The following is a 17,808-nucleotide window of genomic DNA, read 5'->3' as shown; positions in this document are numbered from 1 at the left end:
AGTTTTTCTCTGTATGAATGACTTGTGGTTCACGATCACATTCATTTTGGACTGAAAAAGTCATGTCAGAAGCAGTCACTGTAAATCAGCCCATTGGCTCAATGTATTAAAGAGACTCAGCCAAGGCAACCCATTTTAAGTTAATGTTTCATTCAATTTGATGACCCATTTCTCGCTGTAACCCGTTAATACTTTAGGCAACTGAACAAATTGCTTATGATGAATCAATGCGAGCACACGCTTTATCCAACATGTCAGGAAAAACTCCTTAAAAACTCAACAATAAGACAAAGCAGATCACTTGATGAAATGCGGTGGATTAGTTGCATTCTTTCTCTCAGCTTGTGTCATGTAATCCCATTTCCTCAAATGCTCCCATTTTTCTGTGCTGTTCACACAAAAGCAAGAAAACAATTTCAAAATATGGTATCTGACAAAACAGCCGCTTCAATTTTTCTCTATTCACATTTTTTGTTTCACTCGGGGTCTGCCAGTTCTCAGAGGCATCACAGTTCATATTTCTCTTAATTACCTTTGCCTAGTTCAGAGCCAGAGCTAAATTAAGGGCCAATTCATTTCCTGTCCAGGCACTTTAGATGATGGCAGGGCAATTCTTCATAGATAGCCTTTGAAATGTGTGATGGATGAAAGGGAGTGCTTTTCGAAGAAGAAAGAACGAAGCTGAAAAGCTGCTGCCGATTACTGAAATGAAGCAGATACAGAGTCAAGTGTAGAAATGGAAACAGTTTGAAGAAAAGAAAAGTGCTGAGAGCAAACATCAAAGGATATTTGTGTCCTGATGAGATCTTTGTTGCCATTAATTTATGTCAACTTGATACCAGTGCAAGAAAAAGTACTGCTAAATGAGTGTTCATTTACCCTTCAGATTCCTTTGTGGATTACTGTAACGATGACTATAAAAAGGATTATTTTTGTGTGTATGCCTGTGTGTGTGTGTGTGTGTGTGTGTGTGTGTGTGTGTGTGTGTGTGTGTGTGTGTGTGTGTGTGTATTTGAGCATGCTGAGGCTGACGTAACACTCGGTTTTAATCTCGCAGTGTAAATCTCTGAAAATGAGCAGCAAAATGCCGAACTGAGAACTCACAACAGACTAACCGCGCAAACAACACAGTTTGTTGTACCAACACGCAGATTCATAAACACACAAATTCACACAAGGAGAGATATATATTTACTCTGGTAACCCTCTTTCTACCTCCCTTTCCTGCCATCTCTGTCTCTCCTGTCTGTCTGTGCCTCTCCCCCTCCTATCCTCTCTAATTCCCAGCACTTTTCCCATTGGAGTGCTGTAAGAGGATAAGGCCATTCCCTGGGAGAGCAATAAGAGGATGAATATGTGTTTGGAGGTGTGTTTGTGTGTCAGCTCATGCCCAAGTGTGTGTGTGTCTGTGTATGCATACACATGCATTTTTTGTAAGTTGCAGATGCTGATAAGCCAATGTGCAACACAACACAACTGTACATAGTTGCATAGTTGTGTGTGTTTGTGTGTGAAAGTGCATGTGTTTCTAGAGTCTGTTGGTGTGTGTGTCTACATACTCACAGGTCTGCCCTACATATGGAAAACCTCTTAATTCCCTGTCAAGGGACTCTGAGAGTTGGAATACCATTAGAAATTCCTGTGTGTTCTTCTTTTGTTCTTGAATCTCTGTTTTCCTCCTCTCAAACTGCAGAGAGATTGTGAGCAGTCATTAATCAGCCGTCTCTTACAGCGGGAACAGAGAGAGGAAAATATGAAGGGGATGAGCAGCAGAGCTGCATAATGATTTGATTTCTGGAAGACTTCTGGTGACTGGCGTGGAACTAGAAGGAGCTGCTATCATCAGTCTTTTGAAGGTTGTATGATTGATAGAAATTTAAATTCACAGTCCTTAAATATGCCATTTCAACCACCGAACTGTGTAAGCAACACCACTCAAATGTCAGTGTGACTTTAAAGATGTTCTATAAGCTTTTTGATTATTATAAACAGGACATTTGATCACTCCATGTTCTTTGATAAAAAAAACTGAGACTTGTTGAATACATTATCTTAATTTAAAATGTGTTACATTTCACGGAGACGTAATCGTGTCAGTAGATGAGTGGGAAGACGGGGGGGGGGGATTTGATAAGACGAGGCAAAACTAAAATTGGCTGTTTTCGAGTTCCTGCTGACTGCATATGTGCATCGGTGATCAATTATTTGTCGTTTTAACCACCCGATGTTGGTTTAGGGTTTACATTCTCTTCCTAAAAACAACCGACACAACCAATTTACTGTGCACCAGTGGCACAAGGTCAAAGCACGTTTTTGTTGTATGATGTAATGCCATTTCATCCCATTAAAAAGAATTCACAGCTATAATCCTCCTGCAGGGCTGACCTACTATATAGGGAATGGACACCTGTCCCAGAGTGGCCTTAAAAGTCACACATTTTTGACTTTTCACAAACATTGAATTCATCACTCTTATATAAGATTGGAAAATACTGTGCAGCATGTGATAGCAGGTGCCCTTATTCAAGTTTTTGTTGCTTTAGTGTCATTCTCATTTGTAGTCAATTGGAGCGGGAGGAGAAAGAGAGAGGGGAGAGAGACAGACACTGGCAGAGAGGGAGGGAAGGAGAGGGAAAGCCCTGTGAGTTGAATAAAGAAGTATTTGATTTTTGGGTAGTTTCAGTTCAGCAGTCTTTTGATCGGCCGTCTTAAAGGACTTCACGCAAGCTGACAACAGAAAATGAAAGCCAAGGTAGAGTTTCATTGCGGTTTAAAACGTGAAGATATAAACCTGCTGACAGAGCTCTTTGATTTGGGCTTGACACTTTTGACACGAAGGAAGAGAGAGATCCAAGGCACTCCGCTTCATGAATTCCTTCGTTTGTCAAATTCACTGAAAAGGGCTTGATGCAACAAAAGAATGTCAATAACAACGACAAAAACTGTTTCTGAAAAATATTTAGAAAATATCAAATCGAATGAAAGATGGAGGGCACTTGCATATTTGTCAACTAACTGCAGAGTTTTTAATTTTTCTGCTTAATATTAAGTAAGGTTCTTTAATTTAAGGTTTTGGCCACAGTTGGCATTAACTTAATGTTAAAAGCTGTCCTACCTGAGTTCACTTGGTCTGCAGGTTTGTGTAGAAATCATTCAATTTTGTACAAGTACTCAATAAAAAATGACAAAAAGAAGAAGACAGCAGCAGGACTTTGTATAGATCAGCTATCAGCATTTGAGAGTCCACCCAAGATACCACATTTGACGAACATGTCATGTCTCACATTTGTTTAAACTAAGATACACAAACTCATATGAAGAAAAATAAACACTGACGGTGTATAATCCCATGCATGTGTCAATACACACGAGAAACAAAATTCTCTCAATCTCCTCCCTCCCCTCCTTTTTATCCATCCATCATTCTTCCCTACATTTTCCCCTGTGTTTAATTACCAGCAGTCTTTATTGCAAAGCGATGAAAAGAAAGAGCAGAATTAATTTCCATTGTTTCACCAATTAAATGGCACGAAGCAGCTCTCGTTTTAATCAAGGGTAAATTAACATGTTACCAGCAAGCATTACACAGCTCCATGTCAACTCAGACTGGAGTGGACCCTCTTTGTGTGCGCATGAACAGAATGTGTGTGTGTGCACAGCAGCCCTGTGTGTTCATGTGTGCCTGTGTAAATGTGTGTGCTTGCAGGTGCAGATACATCCTAAACCCAGCAGGGATGCGTAAATTATTCTTACAGTGCGTGGGATTTGCTTTTCATGTCTGACAAGAAATCTTTTATTGCCATGATATCTAAAAGCCAAACACACACACACACACACACACACACACACACACACACACACACACACACACACACACACACACACACACACACACACACACACACACACACACACACACACTATACCAGTCCTCTGTGCTCTGCCCTCAACTGCTAATCTCTCCTCTCTTCAAACATCTTCTCTCTTCTTTCCATTCCTTGCCTTTATGCATCTTTCCTTCCTCTTTTCGCTCGGTTTCCCTGCTCTGCCCTCACCATGTATTTGATCTCCTCTCACTGCGGTGCAGGTGTACAATCCACTAAAAATCAATTTTAAAGACGCGCCGCTTTGAGATATCTTGAGCTGCTCAGATGTTTTGCCACAAGATGCTGTTTAACTTTCCAATTTATCTCAATTTAAAACCACAAGGACATGTGGCCTTAACAGACAGCTGTGGTGTGAAGTGGGACACTGCGGGGGGCTGACCTCTGTTAAGCGATCGGTTCAGGGTCTCTGTTCACGTACATCACACTTTTACACTGTGACAAAACGCAAGCAGCTAGATTCAGAGAGGGACGCCATGACAGAGAGTATGAGACGATGAGTTAAAGTCACAAATGAGAGAGGAGTTGGAAAAAGGAGGGAAGGGAGTATTAAGAATGATGGAGGGTCTGACAAAGATAAGAAACGTAACAAAACAAGAGTGATGGGACATGAGAGGCCAATGGGGTGGTACAATATCAGCTGTTCAGGCTCTGAAACGTCCATTAGCATTATCAAGAAGCCCTTCGTCCAATGGTGCTAAATATAGTTAACAGCACTGTCAGTATGGCAGAAAAACCTGGCATACAGCACACATTTCCTAATAATCATACACACACACACACACACACACACACACACACACATATAGATGCACCCACGCATGCACATAGCCATTCACGTAAATACATGCGCATGCGCCACATATCACCTCAGCTGCTATGCTGGATTCATCCAAATATGGTCTGGGATATTTCCATGGCAACAGCAGGCAGAGGGGGTGCAGACTTGTGCTGGATGATCTCCAGAGAGAGTCTGCTTTTTGACTTTTGATTCAAACTATTCTCTTTCAGTTCATTCAACAGTCTAGTCGTTTCTTCAGTTGAAATAGCAGCAGCTTATGAAAACACAGAGTCCAGCCTTGGTTACATATTGTCTGCCATGGAAATGCAGCGACACTGCTTGAACTGCAAGGTTGCAAAACTTGCATACGTTGGTTTTACCCTATTATGCAGTTGTGCAATTTGTATTTCTGACCAATGTTTTAGCTGTTTTTGAACGACTTGCATCTCCTAATCAACAACATACACAGTATCTTTCCTGAGAATATGTTGTAAAACAGCTGCATGTGAGCAAATATAAAAAGCACTAATGGAGTCGACGTACAGGAGCAGATAAACGGCAAACAGTGCTTGTGAGGAAACATATTTCAAACTGTAATGACTCACCATAAAATACAGAGATGTTATTGCGGTGAAGTCAACCATAGGATAAACTATGGCTGTTTCACTGGCTGCCGTGCACGGTCTAGATAGGAATTTATAGCGAGGAGGGACAGTGCATCCGTTGTGTGGACATTTGTGTAAGTGTGTGTATACAAGAAGGTAAATACCTAAATCTTAAGCTCCCACATCCTGACCCAATGAGCCAAACACCTATACATTCACTCCACCAACTAACTCATCCTGGAATTTGTTGATTTGTCTGGTACAGTGTATAACACTGATGCACACAGACACACAAACACCCACAGTCTGTAATCTTTCTGTAATGTCATTTGCAGGATTTAGGATTTGTAAAGCTTTTTTTAGACTAACAAGTCAGACAACATTTGCCCATATCTGCTACAGGGCCATGCAAAAGGGTCATCATCAAAAACCTGAGTGTTTGGATAAACACAACATGTGTTTGTGGAGGAGCTCTTAGGTATGGCTGCAAAATAAAGGAGGAGGGAATGCAACATTTTATGTAGTGGCTGCTGAAACAGATGTATTTGTGCCTATCACTGATAAGAAGTGATGTGAGAAAGGTGAGGCTCTTTCACGTTCATGAAGTTGATTTAGGGAAAAACAAATGACCCAAGAGGACAAAATTTGTGCTGGTAAGTGCATATGTAAGTGTCGATGTGTGAGTGTGGGGGAGTGTTTGTGTGCCCCATGTGGCTCTAGATATTTATCTCAGCCCAGCTATTCCTTAATGGGTCTGTAGCCTTCTGGCACCATGAGGAATTATAGGACAGAAGCAATCAATACGTTCAGGCTCCAAATTCAGATTATTTGTATGTGTGTGTGTGTGTGCATGAGAGAGAGTGACATAGTTTCCTTTTGATGTGGTAGTTAGCCCCAGGACCTAATGTGGGTTTTTAGGATTATTTCTAGAAGAAGAACATAAAAAGTCTAAAATCAGAAACACATTGAGCGTCTGCTGGGGCTTTTAAAAATTGACAAAATGCAAAGGGCAATTTCATGTTGGCAGTATTCCTGATGTCACTCTAAAAATAACATGTCAAGCTCCTTGCAGCATGCAGCATGCGGACAGCACAGGCCAACAGTGACAGTGACAGGTTGCCTCACCCGCGGAGTGTAACAGAGAGATACCACAGGTCCTTCCTTCCTGCTGCTGTCAACACTGCTCCCAGGTGACCACACGTATCGAAACTGACAAATTCACTCGTGTAATATCAGTGTATACTAAACAGTGCAACAGTGGACTGATGGAGGGCTTTGTCGCCTGATGCAATGACAATCACCTGAAGATCAATATCAGCAAAACAATGAGCTTGTGGTGGACTACAATGCTTCTAACATGGATGTTGCTGCAAAGAAGCTACAAATTCTGAAACATAAAAGCAGGGGTGGGTGAGGAGGACTCATCCATAATTATGCCTGTTTTTGCACTGATATCAAAACTACTTGTATTTGAATGTATCCACAATGTCAATGAAAGAGTGGAAAGCGATATACAGGCAAGCAGAAAGGAGTATGAAGCAGCTATACTCTGTGCAATGTCACCAACACGCCCACTCACTCACTGTGTAGCAGGGCAGCAGTGCATACACTGTGAATGACAGTGTGTAAATACTAATAAGGGATAGTTCTGCAATCTCTACCAGTGGACACCCTCCTACCACCACACGATACTGTCATATTGCCCGACCTTAAGTGGAAGCTTCACACACATGTTTTCACTCAGCAGCACAGAAGACCTTGGCAGTTCATCCTTGAGTCCGTCAGTCGAGTGAACGTTTGAAGAGATCGCCTGCATTACTGCATTCAATCATGAGAAGGTTTTGTTTTGTCAGTGCTTCATTTTAAAAGGTGTTCAGTATAAGTGTTTTGAGTACACTATGAAAACTTGGAGGATCCATCATGATCAAACAAATTTACTAACAAACTGAGTCAGACGATGACTTGATCAATCCAAAAAATGAAAAGATGCAAGACTGACTGACTGACACAGACAATGTTAGAGGGGACAAACAGTCATCTTAAATTACAGCAAAAATGCAATCTGGAGACCTTGCGGCGCTCTATTAATGACCACAGTTATCTGGCCTACGTAACTGAATAATCTTCTGTGCTCCTGTGGTAATATAATTATCCCTGTGTTAAACGAGTGTCTGCCCAACTGGACTAATCAGAAGTTCCTTCCACAGAACTCCAGTGAGTAGGGCACCCACCCGTGACCATCTCCAATTTACAGCTACACTCCGTTTACGATGCTGATGCTAACGAAGGCTGATATTCAATTAACCGCCTTAATCAAAACAGACTGGCCGCAGACCGAGGACTGCAAGATGTACCGCAAAAAATATCATTTTTAACAAGCCATTAAGCTCTATGTTCAGCCATAGAAGACTATTTTCTTAACACCAGTGGAAAGCCAAATGATGTAAGAGCTTTAGTTGATTTAAATGCTTTTTAACTTAGTTTCAGAAATTTTAATGTGACAACTGACTATACAGTATGAAATGAAAAGCTCTTGTACTGGTATCAATATGGTGTTGCATAATTTAAGGAAACTGTTGGACTATGTTAACTTAATTTGGCAGTAAGTTGTCTATTATTAGGTTATTTTTTTAGGTTGTCGTTGTTGTTAAAATGCAATAAATTGCAAATTGCTAATGAGTTGTGCCATAAGTGGTGCTTTCATCCATCTCATTGTTCTTTTGTAGTATACACATCTACTTATCTAAGAATGTTTTCTCCCTTTTCTTCTTGTTTAATTCCCTATAACCTACAGTGAGTGCTCATTTTGCTGTTGTCCTGGGGAGGAGTTAGACAGCCATGTGCTACCAGCAGCTTTTCTATTTTACCTCACAGCAATGAGCTTCGCCAGCAGAGCGCAATATGAGGGAGGTTCCCACTACATCCCTCTCTCTCAATCTCTCTTCCATGCAGGTGCTTTGAATTACCAATAAAAGAAAAATGGCAACCTGCCACAACCACAAACTGGGTTTACTGGTATGCAGTATCCCTCTTAGAATGAGAACGAATGATAATTCTGGGGGAGAATAAATGAGAATTGGAGCTTTCATATCTTTCTACTGCAAACAATCAAGCAGCTCCACTGGACCAGTCAGAGGTTAAGTGTTTTTCCCAAAGGCACATTCACAATAATTGTTAGAGGAGGGTGGAGCACTGTTGTGGGCTTTTCCTCGCTTTTGTAGCTTCAGGCCACCACTTAAAATAGATGGCTTCCTGTGTTGTATTATTTGAACTGACACAACCCATCAAACACTCTCTATTATAAACAAGGCAAACCCAATTAACAGGATGAACAGCATATTCAGTACGGTTTAAGACATTACCTCACTCTCAGCAGGATGGCGATGATGTAGATGAAGATGACCGTGTGTAAGATGAGCATGATGATAATGAGCACCATGGTGGCGATGACAACAAAACTGCTATGATTTAGTTACACAGCGCAGATCACTGGGGGAAGAGAAGGATATAATTGAATAGAATTATATTCACACCATTTGAATGGTAATCACATGATAATGGTTCCTTTCTGTTCAAAGTCTGCTTTGTTCTCTGTGTTTTGGCTGGCATAGGTGCTAAAATCATTATTCATCCTATGTTTATAACACAGTTGGCATGGCAACCAAAACTAAAGAGGCCTAGAGGCCACTTTTGTAAACACACATACATGCACTCACATATACACATGCACAGATATAGACAGACACAGTCCATTGGGAAGGTTATTTTTGGAAGTGAATTATAGGAGGAAATAATCTAACAACATCCGAACAAAGCTGAATGTGAAAGCTAACAAAATTCAAAACAACATGTGGCTCTGTGTGTGTTTTTGTGAATAAGGGGCAGGTATGTATCTTGTTGTAAGGTCTAGATGTACAGTCTATGGGGTATTTAACATCATTCAGTAGGCTTCTCTGTGTTTGTGATACAAAGACTACTGCTCCACCATTTTACAGAGGCATTCTACAGCTTTTACATGAACAAATCACAGCAGTTAGAGCAAAATTAAATGTTCAATGTCTTTGAAAGAGAATTTTTAAAACAAAGCACATTCATCAGACAGGTTCCTATCTATCTGGCTTACCACCACAGAACAAACTTCACTTGTTGCTCAGCACTGATGTGTCAAGCCCAGGCTGCTCCTGTATACACCGGCTTTCCTGCACTCTTCTGTGGCAGAATCAGGCCACTTCCACTGAATTAATAATCCCTACAAACAGATATCTGATTATGAATGCATAATCTGTCGGCAAGGGACACGATGTTGGGATCGGAAACATTCTGGGTTCTGTTAGCAGTCTCTTTGTTGTCAGAGTAGCATTAACCCATCATGTTTGACCGGGGCTTTGGTTGCATGCAGGTCCGTGTGGAGAGCGAAAGAGGTGGAACACATTGGCTGATACCCAATCTCGGAATCCATCGGCTATCATCATCAATTTAGCTTTTTTAATAGGTATCTGAATTCACATGCAGATATCTGTTTATAGAGATTAGCCGAAATGTTGTCTTTGCGTCACAAGATGCTAATTGCACTGTAAAATATCACTGGCACACAGAGGAGAAAGTCTTGGCCAGATATCCATTACACATTATCTGCTGGCTGCACAGGAAGTCCAGAAACACTGACCGTTGCCCCCAGAGGCTTAATCATTGTCAGACAATAGCTGATAGGTTCGAAGATTGCTGAATTAATGATTTCCACCAGTAACATCGAAAAATCCCATATTTATGAAATAAGCAGTCTAGAAATGAAATTAATCACAAAAAAGAAATGTGTGTATCTGTCTAACTCAGCTCAACTAATTACAATTCTTGGTCCGTCAGGCTTATCTTTCATTTGCGTAATGGTAATTAATACAAAATAATAACATGTCACACAATCAGGAAACAACACAGTATTTTCAGTTGTGAAATGTTTGAGACAAATGCCTCAGTCAGTTACAATCATTTGGGATGTGCAGAATAACTCAAAATTGTTGGATAATGCAAGCAGCACTGCTGGTCAAAACCCAGGTTGAAGGTACTTTGATGTTTGCTAATCACCAGCTGGATAGACATTTTATGCAAAGAACTTGGTTGAATTTAGTTTGAAGCTGATACTTACCACTTGAGCTCCTATTTTAACAAGCATAGCTCTGTGTTTATAATCGTCATGGCCCTCGTGAGAGGGTTATGTTAGCACAGAGCCACAGCTTTGCCTCTCCATCTGCCCTTGAAAACATCCAGCGGCTGAAATCCCCAGTGGATCACACAGTTTGAATATCGCTGCCTGGCTATATAATGTGGAACACACTAGTGACAGAACTGATTTTTTACTGATGCACTCACATTCAAATTCCATAAACTAAACTAAACTCACTAGCACAGAGTAAACTGGAGAAATAAAAGGCCCACTGATGCATCTCAATTACATTACTTCAGTAAAAAAGTTGTACGACAGAGAGGGGAAACTCTATATATCCCTTATGTATGCCAATCTACCACAGCTCAAATTATTTACAACACAAGTGAACTTTGCAGCTCCACTGACCTGCCGATGAGTAGGAACTCTCCTACCAGTCCCTGGCGTCTCATGGCCATGAGGATGTTGCGGACAGTCATGCCCTCACAGAAACATGCCACCACCCTGGCTTTGGGCAGGTGGGCCCTCAGTCTCTCCAGCAGCCGGTCAAAGCTCTGCTCTCCAGCATTGCTCCAGATTTTGCCTGGGGGAAACATGTCAGACAAATGCAAACGTGGTCTGTGATACTGATGATGTTTGGATCCGTGCTGTTTCATGTCTTGTGAAGTGTTTGTGTCACAGTTTCTCTATTCCATTATTTAACTGTGCTCAGTGTGGAATGTCTTTGCAAGGTAATGAAACAGCAGGCCGAACTGTATTGTAAGAAATGTATCTTCTTTTACCTGAGAAGGCTATTAAATTCATTTTAAATGGAATAAACATTTTAAAAGAGATACTTAGATGCAAGTGCTGCTTTTTGCTGTCTGTGTGAAACTGCAAATGAAGACTTACACAAACTCTATACCCACTAAAATATAATGTAGTTCTTTACTCGACTACAAATTTCTGTAATGTCTGGGATAAATATTGCTTAGTGTACTGTGGTTGTCTTGACCAGAGTGTCTTACCAGAGTGGGCAATACAGATGCCCTCTTTGGCCGCCATGTCCTTGAATGCTTCCATTCCACTTTCACCATAATTGCCTGCAAAACCAGAGAAAGGGTAACGATGAGGGCTATTTAATTAATTCACTTTTTTTTTCCCATCCTTACCCTCATTCTATTGTTTGAAAAGCAGAGAAACACAGATGGATGTGTGGAAAGATAGATAGAAACATATATAGATATACACAGATGGATGTGCCCAAGTCACGACTAAGTGAGAGAGAAAATGTGCTGCCATGAATTATGTCATCTTTTCCACCAAAAATCAATGTCTCTAAGGAACAATTAAAGACCTGATCCCCACTGACTTTAAAAAACATGCCCACTGCAGTAACTTGCCTGCTACTGCACTACTCATAAAAGCTCAAATTTATGTCAGAGAAAGCGTCTCCCCACTGTGGCACCCGTTTCTTTGCCAGAGAAAGTGGGTGACCTGGAATTTATGCTAATGAAGGGTTGTACACACTGGCAAAGAATATGATAGGATTCCCCTCTTTAATTTCTCTTCCTCTCCCTTTTATCGCTTTCCCTTCTGTGTTGATTGAAGAAAATATAAAAAACCTCTCTTTCTCACCCTTTTTACGAGTGTTTCTCTCCTTTCTCACTCAATGAGATTGTTACATCCTCTAAAGTGTCCTCCTTTTTACTAAGTATGTTATCAACAATACAATGCAGTCTAATTAGGTATCATTGATCTGTGCTCTACTTAAATTAATGAGGAACACAAAGAGGTCAAAGGAGAAAAAGTGGCAGAAACAGTGAGGAAAGGACAGAGATAACGGAAAAGAGGGGAGAGAGATGGCAAATCAAAGGAGAGCACAGAGAGAGAAAAGGGGAAAGAGAGGAAGAGGAAATGTACACTGTAAGTCAAAGAGGTCCCACAGTCCCTGACCACTGTGTGTGTGTGTGTAGTCAGTCCAATGATGAGCATGGTGGAGCGAAGTGTAAAGTCCTGTAATTAGTGTCTCAGTGAGAGGAGTGGGAGACAGATGGTACAGACTGTCCTTCCCTTTGCACACACTGACACACACACACACACAGACGCTCACGCATGCACACACACATTCATACTGTTGCCATCATCAAAATCGATAAAGCTTGTAACCTACTTCACTCTGGTCTCAACAGGGATTTACGTGTGAGACGTCTCTCTCTCTTCCACTCAGCAAGCTTGTCATGTGTCTCTTTATCATTGCGTTTCTGTCTCTCAAACACATGCACACTCTCCGTGCCACTTTACATTACGAGCACACTCTCACACAAACACACTTACGCACCCGTCCCTCCAGAACAAAAACCCACCCACACACACATATATATATACATTGATCAGTTTTATACTGGAGGTGACAACCAAACAGAGCAGGAGTCAGTCTGCACCCAAATTTAACTTGATTTTACACAATACTTTTGTGCAAGCATTGAAACACACACACACATACACTCAAACACATATCGCAAGCATGTCACTATGTCTTAATCGGTATGGTTATGATGTCAGAGCAGGTATAAGGGAAATCATTAAAAATCATCAAATTATCATCTATTTGATCAGACACAGAATACATTGATGCAAAGCAGAGTGAAAATGAACCAAAAATCTCACATTCAGGATGAATAGCTAGTTATTACTGCGTTCAAAGCCAAAGAAAAGAAAATTCCTCCCTCTAAGTTCAGCTCTGCACATGATAATTGCGCTCCCTGCTTGATTCAACTCGCCTTGCCAACCTGCTCTCCACTGCCTCCATTATAGCTTTCATCCACTCAGTTTACCCCCTCTCGGTAGCCTCCTGGTGCCATTCCTCTCCTATTTTATTTTTGACTTTATTTCAATTATCTGCAATGCGCACACACACAGACACAGGCCAAATTACACATGTGTACACTGACACACAACTAGGAGGCATTAGCTCTTGTGTAGCTCCATGTCGACCATCACATTTTGGAGCAAAGCCCTCATGTATCGTAAATTTACCTCAAACTTCCATCTTACGTGTGGTGACTGCCTCTGTTTCATCAGAGATCACACATTCACAGCTTCCCTCTGTGGTCTCTATACCCACATTTAGCTTCCAACAGTAGAGATGTGTAAAGAACATGAAAGATAAAGAACAAAAATCCTTCTCATTGTGTGCTCCTCGCATTCAGGCCCCTCTACCCTCTTCTTTGATCTCTCCTCTCATCTTGTTATTCATCTCATATTGCAATACTTTACAACATGCAATCAAATGCAAAGCTGAAGGATCTTCTGCTTGCTGCCTGTGGTGCTCCCTCTCCTCCCCCTCTTCTACCCCCGCTTATTCATAGCAGCAAATCAGGCAGTAAAATGTAACATACAGACAGGTGGTTCTGTGTCTTTTCCCCCTTCCTTTCCATCCCTCCCCTCTGCTTCCCACCCTTCTCCATCCTTCTCAATAACTATCCTCGTCTTTTCTCACCCTTATCAGGTCTATTACATGCAATTACATGTTCCCTCCCTTTTCCCTGTCTCCCTTCTTTGTCTGCTTCCTCTTTTTCAACCCTCATTCCCTCCGGTCACAGCTTCCCCCACAGAAAAACAACAGCGCAAATTTTAACATTATTAAGTAAAGGGCATCCTCCCGCTCTCTCTTCCTATTCCTCATGATACCTCTGCTTTTCTTCTTTAGCACTTCTCAGCCATCCTCACCAATGCCACCCCTACCCCATAACACAACTCGGGTGCTACGACAATATGCAGCTAAATGTCAAACACGGTAATACCCTGGGGCAGACTGACACTCATAATGTGTCAAACACCGAGTTACACAAGTTTACAGAATTACGTCGCTGATAGAACACACACAGAAACACAAATACAATGCATGCATTAGCACAGAGACACTCAAAAACTCTGTATGACATACTGTATTTATGTCCGTGTCACAATTTCCTCAAGCCCAAATTACTGCCATCAAATTATTATTATTATTATTTTTTTTTTTTCAAACTAGTTGATTCTATGATGTAAGTCAATGCACAATTAAGCTGGAACCAACTGATTCTCACAACAGCTACAGATTCATTTGTTCAAGCTCGACTTAATGTTAATTTGGAATGTAAATATATACTGCAGCTTGGAGCTACATGGAGACAGAAACACTGAGCAGCTCTGGATATGAGGGCTAAATGTTTCGTTCAATAAAATCAGTTAATGGGACTACTCACTCGATGAGGGATGTAGATCTATTCCGCAGGTTATGGACGGGACAGCAAACATTCAGCCTGCACTCATCTAGTCTGGCAAGACATAAACAGTCTCACTGAAGCTTATATAAGAGGTTGTAGTCACAATCACTAATTTAGTCCATACCATGTGACTCTAATGTCAGTTAGTAGCTCAGTTCAACCCCTTAATTTAATATTATTATGTTTCTTATTAATATTTAGTCGTTTCTTATCCATTTTTTGCAGTAGAAATTCCCTCTCGGCTACAGACAGGATGCTTTTCAGCAGTTAGCCATAACCATGACTTTGCCACAGGTGCAGTTTTCACTCCAGCTCTTGCATTGCGCTTTCATTCTACCGGGCAAACTCTGAGTATAGATATTCTCACTTTCTGGGCTTCAAACAGGCAAAGAAAAATCCTACATCACAGGCACTTTCAACAAACTATGTCTATGAGAATTATTTTTCAGTACACGTTAGCCTAAGACCTAAGCTGCACAGTATGCTTTTAATTAGGTTAGCTGTTCTGAAACCAAGCTGCACACTGTGTTAAGCTTTAAAATGTCAGTAATATAACAAAATAAGAATTTGTAGCTCGAAGTCGAACCATTCATAAACAATTCAGTTCATTTATCCTTCATTCAGGGTAAGCTGTTTTACCAACAGTACAGACATTTTACCTCCTAAATGACCTGACTAACATCTGTGCCAATAGAAAATCTCTATTTAATATTCCCTCATAGAGATCATTGATAGAGCCTGGGCAGCATGAGGGCCAGCAAACCATCCATCTAAGTTAACAAAAGCCATTAAATGGATTCCCAGACCAAGACTTCTGAAATCTGAGTCTGCGCCAATTTGAGTAGTCCTGTGACCCAGGCTCATTAAAACACAGAATACTTGTTATATGGGGACCCACCAGAAACTGGCCCATGACCCACTTTGAATCTTCACCCTTAGGCGACACTGCCAGAGAAGCCGATAAAAATATGAGCAGATTCTGTCACTTTCCTCTTCCCCATTCATTATACCTTTCTCTACACTGCCCTCCCCAACCCATCCATCCTTCATCTTCCTCAATCTTGCCACGGCCATGACAGTTAAATAGGCACGAGGCATCTTATGCTCCTGAGAGAGAGAGAGAGAGAGAGAGAGAGAGAGAGAGAGAGAGAGAGAGAGAGAGAGAGAGAGAGAGAGAATGGGGGGTGATGGCAAAAAGAAAGGAAGAGAAAACAGGGAAGTTGGAAGGGAGAGTCAGCAGCTTGAGGATCGAAATAAGCAATGAGAAATGGAAGAAAGAAATGAGAGAAAGTCAGAAAAACAAAAAGGGAGCGAGAGGCTGACATCTTGATTTATACAGAGTGATCAATTTCTGATGGGGCGTGCTTGGGTGACACATGTCACATTTCATGTCAATAAATCCCACAGAGCTGAATCGAACTGAACAGAGCGAAATGAGAGAAGGAGGCAGACGACGATTGAAACAAAGGAAAACTGAACTCAGTGCGGTGAAAGGATGTTGACTCTCTTCAGTGAAAAACATACTGAAACACAACTGTGTGCAGCCATGTGTCTGAATTATTATTAGCTTTCTTCATATCAGACTGAGACTGATCAAAAAAGTGAGATATTGCACAGAATATGCACACTTTTTATCATGACAGTACAGTTTATATACTCTACATAATAGCAGTAATGGAGGTGGATGTTGGTGGATTACAGAAGAATGCTGACAAAGGATAGTGGACGACACCTCCCATCTCCTTCACAGTGCCTAGTGAAGCAGATGAGCACCTTCAGCTACAGGCTGGTCTCGCCAAGGTGCTCGACAAATACTGTTAAAGTTTACAATTTCTCCTGTCTGTTAAAGTGTGGATGTCACTATGTTGGAACAGCAGTGTGACTGTGACTGTGACTGATGATGAGTCTCACCAAACTCAGCTCAAAATTCATTTTAGTTGTATTTTATTATACAGTATGTCACAAAAGTGAGTACACCCCTCACATTTTTGTTAGTATTTTATTGTATCTTTCCATGGGACAATGCTGAAGATATGCAACTTTGATACAATGTAAAGTAGTCAGTGTGCAGCTTGTATAACAGTGTAAATTTGCTGTGCCCTCAAAATAACTCAACACACAGACATTAATGTCTAAACCGCTGGCAACAAAAGTGAGTACAGCCCTAAGTGAAAATGGCCAAAATGTGCCCAAAGTGTCAGTATTTTGTGTGGCCATCATTATTTTCCAGAACTGCCTTAACTCTCCTGGGCATAGAGTTCACTATGGCGTCACAGGTTACCACTGGAATCCTCTTCCACTTGTCCCTGATGACATCACAGAGCTGGTGGATGTTAGAGACCTTGCGCTCCGTCACCTTGAGGTTGCCCCACAGATGCTCAGTAGGGTTTAGGTCTGGAGACATGCTTGGCCAGTCCATCACCTTTGACCTGTTTTTTTAGCAAGAAAGCGGCCATCTCGGAGGTGTGTTTGGGGTCGTTATCATGTTGGAATACTGCCCTGCAGCCCAGAGGGGATCATGCTCTGCTTCAGTATGTCACAGTACATGTTGGCATTCATGGTTCCCTCAGTGAACTGTAGCTCCCCACAGCCGGCAGCACTGATGCAGCCCCAAACCATGACACTCCCACCACCATGCTTGAATGTAGGCAAGAGTCTTTGTACTCCTCTCCTGGCTGCCGCCACACATGCTTGACACCATCTGAACCAATTAAGTTTATCTTGGTCTCATCAGACCACAGGACATGGTACCAATAATCCATGTCCTTAGTCTGCTTGTCCTCAGCAAACTGTTTGCAGGCTTTCTTTTGCATCATCTTTAGAGGAGGCTTCTTTCTGGGATGACAGCCATGCAGACCAATTTGAAACAGTGTGCTGCGTATGGCCTGAGCACCGATAGACTGACCCCCCCACCCCATTAACCTCTGCAGCAATGCTAGCAGCCATCATATGTCTATTTTCAAGAGACAACCTCTGAATATGATGCTGAGCACGTGCACTAAACCTCTTTGCTCGACCATGGCGAGGCCTATTCTGAGTGGAACCTGCCCTGTTATAAAGCTGTATGGTCTTAGCCACCGTGCGGCAGCTCAGTTTCAGGGTGTTGGCAATCTTCTTATAGCCTAGG

General features: G+C 41.6%; 1 protein-coding gene across 1 annotated transcript in view; it reads right to left on the bottom strand.

Annotated features, from left to right (window-relative positions):
• The window catches only part of grm5b (glutamate receptor, metabotropic 5b), a 61,974-nt gene that overhangs the window by 32,969 nt on the left and 11,197 nt on the right, over positions 1-17,808 (bottom strand). Inside the window, exons 5-6 of the mRNA XM_070970437.1 lie at positions 11,439-11,513; positions 10,840-11,014 (exon numbers count right to left, since the gene is read on the bottom strand). Coding sequence (XP_070826538.1) covers positions 10,840-11,014; positions 11,439-11,513 — 250 coding nt within the window. The remainder of the gene's footprint in view (positions 1-10,839; positions 11,015-11,438; positions 11,514-17,808) is intronic.

This window comes from Chaetodon trifascialis, chromosome 9 (assembly GCF_039877785.1).
Source record: "Chaetodon trifascialis isolate fChaTrf1 chromosome 9, fChaTrf1.hap1, whole genome shotgun sequence".
NCBI classification, from domain to species: domain Eukaryota; kingdom Metazoa; phylum Chordata; class Actinopteri; order Chaetodontiformes; family Chaetodontidae; genus Chaetodon; species Chaetodon trifascialis.
Note: the sequence above shows the minus strand (reverse complement) of the source record. Positions and strands in the feature narration are given on the sequence as shown.